This window comes from Panthera uncia, chromosome F2 (genome assembly GCF_023721935.1).
Source record: "Panthera uncia isolate 11264 chromosome F2, Puncia_PCG_1.0, whole genome shotgun sequence".
NCBI classification, from domain to species: Eukaryota; Metazoa; Chordata; class Mammalia; order Carnivora; family Felidae; genus Panthera; species Panthera uncia.
In genome coordinates this window covers 19,234,621-19,245,472 of record NC_064812.1, presented here as the reverse complement: position 1 = coordinate 19,245,472, position 10,852 = coordinate 19,234,621, and the positions used below count along the sequence as shown (strand labels likewise).

General features: G+C 42.1%; 1 protein-coding gene across 5 annotated transcripts in view; it reads left to right on the top strand.

Annotated features, from left to right (window-relative positions):
* COL14A1 (collagen type XIV alpha 1 chain) overlaps window positions 1-10,852 on the top strand; it is a 211,034-nt gene that overhangs the window by 172,139 nt on the left and 28,043 nt on the right. For all 5 annotated transcript variants that reach the window (XM_049632956.1, XM_049632953.1, XM_049632952.1 and 2 more), the window contains exons 41-42: window positions 1,653-1,706; window positions 2,172-2,243. In XM_049632956.1, coding sequence (XP_049488913.1) covers window positions 1,653-1,706; window positions 2,172-2,243 — 126 coding nt within the window. The remainder of the gene's footprint in view (window positions 1-1,652; window positions 1,707-2,171; window positions 2,244-10,852) is intronic.

Below are 10,852 nucleotides of genomic sequence, written 5' to 3'. Positions count from 1 at the left end.
ATAAAATAAAATAAAATAAAATAAAATAAAATAAAATAAAATAAAATCTATTGTTGGCTCACAACCCAATGCTATCAACAAGATAGACAGAGGAGTGGGGAGGTCTAGTCTCTGCTCCATATGGTCATTTAGAAACTCGGGGTCTTTCCATCCTGGGACACTTTAATCTTTAACATGTGGGCTCTGAAGTTGCTACAAAAGGGGAAAAGAGAGTGGAGGATTACCCACAGGAAATTTTCATAAGCCAGAACTGGAACTGGCCCCTTTCCATTGGCCAGAATTCAGCGCTGTGGCTCCAACATGATTCCTGGAACCGGAGCCTGGGAATTTAGCCTCACAATGTGCCTGGGCAGAAAAGGAAAATCACAAATATCGGTGAGCTCTAGAATCATCAACCTTATCTAGTTTTCAGAGTTGCCAGTATTTGAGCTTGAGAGCATGAGAGGGCCTTGCCGGCCCCCCAGTGCTGTTCCTACATATTTATCCCACCCCCTCATCATGCCCCTTTGGTTCCTTTCTTCCCAGTCACACCCCGTATCCTTTTGTCCAGTCTCATCTTTACTCTTCTATTTGATACCTTGAAGTAGGGAGAGAGAATGGGAATGTGGACAGGAACCCCTAAGAAGATGATTTTCATGGACAAGACAAAGTGGGAAAAAACAGCTCACTGGAAAAGTGGCACGGATTTCAGAAAAGGAATTGGGAGAGGCAACAAGTGAGCCAAGAGAGGTTGATTTGACTTGGGTTGAGTTGGTTTGAGATGGAAATGGATTTTATTCCGAAGAGAGACAAATCTCAAGACAAAAAGTTCACTTCTCCATGTAGAAGAACACGATGTTTTGATTAATATTTTATTAACCTGTTATGAAATTCAGACTGAAGATCCTTTTTCCTGTCTTTAACTGGATTGGAAGGACCGGCATCCACAGTTTAGAACCATAACCATTCAAGAATCACTCGTGCCGACTGTTATATTTTTCACATAAAACCAACACACACTTACCCACATTAAATCATTTAGGAAGATACTTTCAGAAAGAATATCATTTGCCTTCTGCCTTAAGCCCTTCCAACATGGAATGGGAAGGCAGCATGCACTCATTTGTAAGCTCGTGATGACACATTGAACAAGTTGGCCCAGCAGTCAAAACCATATCATTGCAACAGGAAACCTACCCCACTGTTCTCCAGGCTGCTCCTGAAGAGTTGCAGTTTCAGATATTATAGTAATTTTGTAATGTCGATTTCTTTGATAGTCCTTGCCCCAAATGCTCTCTGACTTCAGATCATGAAGGATACTGACTCGTCTTTTTGTCTTTTTGCCTGATTGATTACCAAAACTTCATCTCCCTTTTCATTTGTTATGCTTGGTTTAAGAAAAAAACTTTCTGGAAACAAGTTCCTGTTTAAGTTTGTAAGTGGCATGTCTTACTTAGACCTAAAATTCTTGTGCTAGACAATTTCACAGAGCCAACAGACACAAAAGTCTTGCCAAGAACAATTCTTATGAAGGGTTTAGAAGCGGTGAATCCTTAGAAGTCCAGAGTAAGCAACAGCACTTGCCCCCTCCAAATATTAAATGGGATTAAGTACATCTATCTGAAAACCATATAAAGCAATTGCATAGTTAACACACTGTTTCTTTTCCCCAGGGCTTTCCTGGAAAAGATGGGTCCTCTGGCCCTCCAGGACCACCTGGGCCAATTGTAAGTATTTCCAGAAACTACTAGGATATGTTCTGCGTTAGAGCATTTCATTTCTTTTGAGAAATTTTCTTTTGCTCAACCTTCACCTTGGCAGCCATCTTTGCTCTGGGTTAACAACTCACTCCTTGGTACAGAGCTCTACCTGATATATCCATGTTGCTTGATAATTCTATCAGAGCCCCTTTGCCTATACAATCCCCTGCATTGATTTAGTTTTCCTTAAACATAGCTAAGGCTCAAATTTGAACAAACTACGCCTAATAGTGGGGCTTCTGAAAAATATCTCCCCTACTTTTATGGTAGTTGGGAACAGGAATGAGCAATGGATATTGCTCCAAGTCTTGGTGTTGAGGGAGAAGGAAGCTATCGCTGTGTGTGTTTGTTACTCCTTCTTGAGAACTGGCTGTCTTCGATGAGAATGTATGAGTACTCACCTTTGTTCCATTCTCCTCTCTCTCTATTCAGGGCATTCCCGGCGCCCCTGGAGTCCCAGGGATCACAGGAAGCATGGGGCCTCAAGGTGCCCTAGGACCACCTGTGAGTATGCAGCAGTAGCAGGTGCTCAGTCATCCCTTGGTTTACATATGTGTTTAAATTTACCAGCATCTCTGTTGGCCAAAAATGTTTCTTCAGTATTGGACTCTGTGGGAATGTATGAAGGAAACCAGAGAAGCTTCTTGGGGAAAGAGTAAGCTCAGACTATGCATATATCATGGCTAGAGACAGATGGTCCCCATAGGGAATAATCAGCTATGCTTCTGCTTATGTATATTTCCATTGTTTGCAATTCTCTGTTTGTCTAGGTAAGTTCAGTGTCATCTTTACAGGGATTGGGTATAATAGCTATGTGTTAATTAGGCCTGTCTCCTGGGGGAAAAATACAAAGTTGAGAAATTCAAGCATTAATAAGAATGGGAATAGGTTTTTCTTTCGAAATCCTGCAAGAAAGACAAGATTTCCCATCGAAACACACACTCACACGTAAGCAAATAAGTGAAAGCCAGTAAGTGGAACTAATTACCTCCCATTTTTGTGCTTCTAGTTTCTGAGGGTTTTTAAGTGTGATCAACGGGAGGGATAGAGATAGACTCAAGGAGAGAGAGAGAGAGATAGGAGAGAAAGAAATGAGCACATCCGGGTCGGTTTCCTCATCTGTAGGCTGAGGTGGTTGCATTTAATGGCCTCCAAAACCACATATGGCATCTTCTGTGACTTTCAAGTTGTTCCTTCTATATGTCGGTATTAGTCAGCATTCTGACATTATCTGTGACACACTAAATCTGTATCCGTAAACTGAAGTAATTGGAGATGCATAAATGTATGCAGTACCGCAAACAGGTGAAGAAGTTGTGGAAGAGTGAAATCTGAAGGGTGAGGGCGGAGATGTAAACGAGCTAAGATTCTATGGCTGCCATAGCAGATTACTGCAATCTTGGTGGCTTAAAACTACACAAATTTATTAATTTATAGTTCTTTAGGTCAGAAGTCTGACATGGTCTCATTGGGTTAAAATCAAGGTGTTGGCATTTCCTTTCTGGAGCTTCTAGAGGAGAATCTATTTCTTTGTCTTTTCTAGTGTCCAAAGACCCCCACATTCCTTAGCTGATGGCCTACTTCCATCTCCAAAGTCGGCAGTGTTTCGGCTCTCTGGCCATTCTTCCCTAATCACATCTCCCTCTGAGCACAGTCTAGTAAGGTTTTTTGCCTTGAGGACCTACATGATTATATCTGGGCCACCGGATAATCCTAGATAGTGTCCCTAGATAACCTCAAAATGTTTGACTAAGTCACATTTGCAGAGTCTCTATTGCCACATAAGGTAATATATTTACAGGTCTGGGGATTAGGACATGGACAGTCTGGGGGATGCTTTTTCTGCCTACCACAGTCAACAAAACATTACAGAAACATTGGTTCTCATTTGGAAAGACACCACTCTCCCTCTGGCTACCCAGACTGCCATACTACTTTTTGTTCTCTAAACTCATTTCAGTACAATTATGTCATCCTCAGAGTTCTTTCCCAAGCTAAGATTTACATGACACATATGCAGGTGTATACACACACACACACACACACACACACACACACATAAGATATGAACATAAAAAAATGCCTCCAGATTTTAGCAAGCACATCCTTATTTGCACACCCAAATGAATGCTCTTCTCGGCAGTTACTTTACAAAGCCATATACTCATTCCAAATACAATGTCGTTGTTCAAACACTTTTATATCTCCTCTTTTCAAATCCAGCTGTAATGGGTCACAGAAGAAAATTTGATTGCTTTCTCTTCACACATATAGGTTTAATCCAAAATGGTATTACTAATTATGGTCATGCATGTGGAAGCATACTCTAACACTCACCTTCATGATCATGCACAAGCACACATGCAGGCACATGTGCATAGACACACACACACACACACACACACACACACTCCTGTCTGTACCATCCTTTCACTGTAAACTTTTCCGTTCATTTGGTCCTAGTCTATTCCTCACCAGAAAAGAGATTTGAAAACATTATCTCTCCTACCAGGCTTTAGTCTGCTTCCCAAACTGTTCTTGGGAACAGGAGTTCTGGAATATGTCAGTGGGGCTCGGAGAGTAAGGGGTGCTGGTTAAAGCAGTGTCAGAGACTGTGAATACTAAATCTGTTTCTCAGAAAGTCATGAGGGATTTCAGGACATCAAAGACTTTGAGGCATCCTGAAATGAAATGAGAAAAAACAAGAGCCGGTTAATTTGGGTAATAAAATCACGTGTGCACGAGCTGATCTTTTTGTTCCTTGAACTTTTGCTGACACCTCCTAGAACTAGTTTCCCTTAACCTGAGCTGGGTTCATATGATCTATGAGAGATGGGATAGGAGAGAAGAACCAGCTCCAGGATCCTACGGAGAAGAAAATGGGGTGTACGAAGGGTGGAGAATGTGTTAGGTAAGCAGAACCCCACTCTGCTTATCCACCTGGCCTGCTGTAGCTCTTGAATATGGCCATATAGAAATGCCAACAAACTATTTCCCAGAAAGAAAGCACTCATTAATAATATTGTCTTCGATCATTGTAAATCAACAGAAAAGGGCCCCCGTGGCCCTGGAATTTTTATCCAAGACAGAACCATTCAGTGTATAGGCACTGGGCGGGGACACCACAGTGGTAGGCTGTGGGTATTCTGTCAAAAGCCAGTTGTTCTCTGAACTGTCTCGCCCAGACTTTTCCTCGTGCTCCGTGCTCCAGGAGGTGAGCAGCCAGATGCCTGCTGGCTGCCAGACTGGCGTGACTAGTAAAGCAGGCTCGGTGTCGTGGTGTTAAGGCCTTGATTGATTTCCCATGGATGTCTGTCTAGGAAGGCAGGAGGGAAAGAGACCAAGAAAGACAGACTGCCCTACTGAAAATAGCAACGTGTTTCCTAGGCCGGTGCCAGGAACGTGTGCTTTCATGCACTCTGCCTGCAGCCACCGACTTCCCTGGGTGGACCGTGCTTTGCTGCGGCTGCCGGCGTAGCTCCTACCTGAGGTTTAAGACTCGGCTAAAATACAGTGCCTCCCCTGCAGGGGAGCACACAGAGATGAAGCTCATGTAAGAAGGGGCCATGAGTTTAGCTTGAGATCAATATAGGTAGACAGGTCCACTACATCATTTAAAGAGCGCTGCATTAGAAGTCAGGATTCCTGGGTTCTAGATGTGGCCCTGACATGACCTTAACTAGCTGTGTGAGCCACATCACTGAAGCCATTTATCTAGACTGTCAGGACGTCAGTTTCCTAAGTCACTCATGTAAAAATATTTGCTGGGTAGTCACAATATATGCAAGAGACATGGGGAAGAGGGGTTCCGAGGGGTACAAAAGATGACCAAGGAATTTTCCCACATTCATGGAAAGTCTAGAGAGTGATTTTGTTTTAAGATTTTTTTTAAGGGACACCTGGGTGGCTCTGTCAGTTAAGTGTCTGACTTCAGCTCAGGTCATGATCTCCCAGTCCGTGAGTTCAAGCCCCGCGTTGGCCTCTGTGCTGACAGCTCAGAGCCTGGAGCCTGCTTCAGATTCTGTGTCTCCCTCTCTCTCTGCCCCTTCCCTGCTTGTGCTCTGTCCTCTCTCTCTCTCTCTCTCTCTCTCTCTCTCTCTCTCAAAAATAAATAAACATTAAAATAAATTTTAAAAAATACATAAATAAATGATGTTTTAAAGTGTATTTATTTATTCTAAGAGGCAGAGAAAGCATGAGTGGGGGGAGGGGCAGAAAGAGAAAGAGGGAGACAGAGGATCCCAAGCAGGCTCCACACTGTGCGCACAGAGCCCAACTCGAGGCTCGAACTCACAAAACTGTACGATCATGACCTGAGCCCAAACCAAGAGTCGGATGCTCAACCGACTAAGCCACCTAGGTACCCCAAGAGTGATTTTTTTAAATGTAAGTAGGTATAATAAAAGGCAAAAAGTGAGAAATGGTTTAAGGGAAAGACAACAAAATTGCTATGAGAGTCCCATTGAGAGACAGAGAGACCTACAGAAAGACAGAGAGGAAGAGGCAGAGAGGGAGCTATCCCCTGAACTGATGCGATGAGGAGAATAGCTCCTGAAGGAGGCAGCATTTCCTTTGGATCTTGAAAGGAGGGTGTGCTTTGCTTCCACAAAGGCAGGGAGTTGGCATTGTTTCAATGGGGATTGTGGTAAAACATAAAGCCAACACAAGGCACTGCATCTTTTGTACCTTTTATATTTTTCGACTCTTTCTCTTGCTTCGTGGCACCTGCCACAATTATATTTTGCACCCTTGTTGTTTCTCACCAAGTTTATCACAGGAAGCTCTAACCCGCTCCCTGGCCTCTGCTCTAGCCCTGGTCTCATCCATTCCCCAGTTGCTGGATGATCCTTCTAGTATATCTTTGATGTGTCATTCCCTGGCTTGAATCTCCTCACCAGATCCTGTTACCAGAGGATGGGTCCCACATATTCAGCCAGGTATATGTGGCCCTTCATGATGAGCCCTTCCTTTCCCTTCCAACTGACCTCCCACTATCCCTTCATCTGCAGTTGTGTCATCCCAAGTTATGTAAAGCTCTCCCAACACGTGCTATACTGTTTCATACTTGTTTGGTCTCTGGGACATTTTCCCATTTGTCTGGGCTGCTTTCTCCTCCTTGCCCCACCTGGTGAGCTCCTGGCTAGTCTCTCTTGAAAACTGTGCATTTTCTGTGTGAGGACCTCCCCTCCCCCACCTCCTTAGGCTGAGACATTTCATATAAATCTCCATGCCAAGTCCTCCACTGAAATGACCATTCCTCAAGGGCAGAAATGTCATCATACCCATGTACTCATGTTTTTATTCCTAGATTCCAGCTCAGTTTCATAGAAGTTTCTTAATCAGTCTTTGTTAAAAGGAAGAAAGAATAAGGGTCAGTGTGTATTCTAGTTAGGCTGATGTGCAGGGGAGTCTAGGAGATTATTCTTAGACACGGAGGGTCAGACCATGGAAGACCTTTAGAGCTGAGCGAGGATGTTTTGATTCGTGTTAACAGACATCTTTAATGTGTGGGACTTGGACCATGATGAGATCATTCCTCTTCCCTCGGCACTAAACTTCTGTGAACCTATGAATGTAACTACTGTAGTTTCTTTTCTTTACATTTCAGTGATTCCTAAAATTATAGGAAAATGTGCCACTTTTTCTTGCCTACGTTTACAGGGAATATGTGTTTTCCCTCAAAGCATACTTTGGTGGAGTTATGGACCTTCCCTTGCTCAGGAATTTTTATTTTGTTTTTGTTTTACTTTGCAAAAATCAAAGGAAAAGATGTCAGAGACGTTGGAATAACAAATAACTTCTTGCCATACAGATATTCTACTAAATGGATCTTTCACTGAAATTGCCTAGCTGTGCCCTGTAGCTACTTAATAACCTGCATCGTGAGGCTGAGTTTGAGGGATTTCAGGCCGGATTAAACATATCCATCCCTATGTACCAGAAGGGGCTGACCTGTCAGGTTTTGTTATCAGTCAGGTTGGCCCTCTAATTCCTAAGTTTTAAACATTTGGAGGAAGCCAATTTAATAAACAATAGCTAGCAATGGAGATGTCAAATAGTGTATTGGTTCAAAAATAAATATATTCTAGATCAACTGGTTTTTAAGAAATGACTCAAGTTAGGGGTGCCTGGGTAGCTCAGCCAGTTAAGTGTCCAACTTCAGCTCTGGTCATGATCTTGGGGTCTGTGGGTTCAAGCCCCACGACAGAGCCTGGAGCCTGCTTCGGATTCTGTGTCTCCCTCTCTCTCTGCCCCTCCCCCACTCACAATCTCTCTCTCTCTCTCTCTCTCTCTCTCTCTCTCTCTCTCAAAAATAAATAAACATTAAACAAATTTTTTTAAAAAAAGAAAGAAATGACCCAAGTTAACACTGAATTCTGAATTGTGAGGGTTAAGTTGGAGGGATGCATGATTGCTTTTTTATTATTGTGTAATTAGGAAATGGAATGGAAGACACTGGCTGGCAGATTGTCGAATAGTGTTCTCATTCACTTTGCTGAAAGCACACTTTGCTGGGGAGGCAACAGACTCCGGAGACTGGCTGATGGGGTTCTGGTCCCAGCTTTTCCATTTTCTCACTGTGTGACCATGGGCGAGTTGAGTTGTTCAACCTCTTCCTGCATTACTTTTCTTATATGCAAAATGGAAATAATTTCTTCTAGGGCTGTGACAAAGAATAAATTAGTCTGCTTTCTCGGAGTCTTACAAGGATTAAATAAATGAGTTAATCTTACAAGCGTGTTATAGGGTTAAATAGGTTAACACGCCGAGAACAATGCCTGTGACATGGCAAAAGCTGCTAAAGTGTTAAACTGCTGGTATTTGCAGATGGTGTCTGAATATATTTAAAAAGTGGAATATTTACCTTTTTTTTGCTGATTTTTGGCTTTTGTTGTACATTTAATGCTTTAAAAGCTGGTTCCATTAAAGATTTATTTCATGGTAACATAAGTAGCTCTTTTCTCCAGTTAAACCTATAAGGGGACATTGCTGCATCTTTGGGGACTTGACCATTTGTGGAGTCTAAGAAATGAGGAGGACAACACCAGTACATCTATAAGAATCTGAAAAGAATTGTGAAGGAAGGATGCCTTGTAAATCTTACTTCAGCCAAAAAAAAAAAAAAGTTTTATAAAGGAAATTGGATACTTCTAACAGAATCAACTCTTTTTCTAATGGTCTAGGAGCTCAATGCCTGAGAATGTCTTAAATATCTTTTTTTTTTTTTCAATCAAGGAAGTTAAAATGAAGCTGCCATCCAGATTTGAAGTAAAATTCAGCCATTCGTTCATTCAGTTAACATATTTTTGAGTACCTGCTATGTCCCAAGCATAGTCCCAAGAAACGGGGAGACAGGAGTTTGGGAACTAGACACAGACTGAGTATGGAACCTACTTGTGGAGAGAGGTTATAGTGAGGATATGCTTTCTTTGTAGAGTCTGAGATTCTGCCCTGGCAAGCCCAGCTTGTATTTTTCATAAATCCTGTTCCTTGAGCTACCTCATTCCAAATAATGACGACATTGTGAGATGCTAGCACGTTAGCCTTGTAAGGAACCCCAGAGACCATTTAATTTACTGGCCTGATACTACAAAGAAAGAAGCTCAGAGAGTTTAAGTGGCTTACAGATCCCATGTCTCATCTATTTTTTTCTGAAAATACTAGTATGAAAAATTTCAAACAATCACAAAGTGGTAAGAATTTAGAGTGAGCACCCATGTACCCAGAACTAATGTTCATTATGTGTATGAGTGTGTGTATGTTTTTAAATAAAGTTCTCTTGGGCTTTGTTTTTTTTTTTTTTAATATTTTTTAAATGTTTATTTTTGAGAGAGAGAGACAGACAGAATGTGAGTAGGGGAGGGACAGAGAGAAGGAGGCACAGAATCCAAAGCAGGCTTCAGGCTCTGAGCTGTCGCACAGAACTCAACGCGGGGCTCAAACTCAAGCTATGAGATGATGACCTCAACCGAAGTCGGCCGCTCAACCGACATAGCCACCCGGGTGCCCCATCTTGGGCTTTGTTGATTGTAATCTTGAAAAATTATCATATGGTACACTAAAGGGTAAATTTATTTTTATGGTTGAAGTCACTTAATATTTTTCTTCTCACTTTATTAACATAACAAAAGGAAACTCAAGGTCAGAGGAAGCAGACAAAAGTCCTAGATTTATAATAAATGTTTCAGTTTAATATTGGACTTAGTTGAGTGTTTGAGCAACTCTTTTATGCAGGAAACAGGCTAGGTGGTTTTAGAAATATAAATAGGGGCGCCTGGGTGGCTCAATCGGTTGAACATCTGACTCTTGATTTCGGCTCAGGTCATGGTCTCGCGGTTTGTGGGATCGAACCCCCTGTCGGGCTCCACACTGATGGTACACAGAGCCTGCTTCTGATTCTCTCTTTTCCTCTCTGTCTGCTCCTCCCCAGCTCATGCTCTCTCTCTCAAAATAAAAACTTTAAAAAAAGAAATATAAAGTAATGTAAGTTATGGTTTCCAGTTTGGGAGATCCTACCATCTACAGAGAGACAAGAAATCCATAAGCTGATTTGCAGTTAAGTAAATAGGACAAGAAAACATGCAGTGTCAAATAACTGATATTAGAATATTCCTACCGTTGATACTTCACTCATAAGATTTATGTTTCTAAATACTTTAATATTTTTCTTACATTTCAAATGTTTTCATGCACTGAGTAGGTCAGGTCTGTGAGAATGAGAAAGTGTAATTTTGAGGAGTAGCAGATGGGGAGGCTGGAGGTAGATAACAAAAGACTGAACTGAAGAACCAACTTTGTCTCATGGGTGTCTAAGAACCAATGAGTGATTCTGAATAGAGGAGGAGCTGCCATCATCCAGTGGTCTCTGAGCTTTGTGAGTTGTATGCTGGTGGTATCTGAGGAAGGACTAGTGGTTATGTGGGGGAGGGTTTGGTAGGGGGGTCTTTAGTTAGGGAAGTCAGTTAGAAGGAAGTTGCAAATGGCCTGGTGTGAGATTGTGACATGGTAAGGGTAGCACTTGGGTCGTGGAATAGAAGGAATGGCTATGAGAAATTGCAATGCAAAAGTGTGTGTGTGTGTGTGTGTGTGTGTGTGTGTGTGTGTGTGTGTGT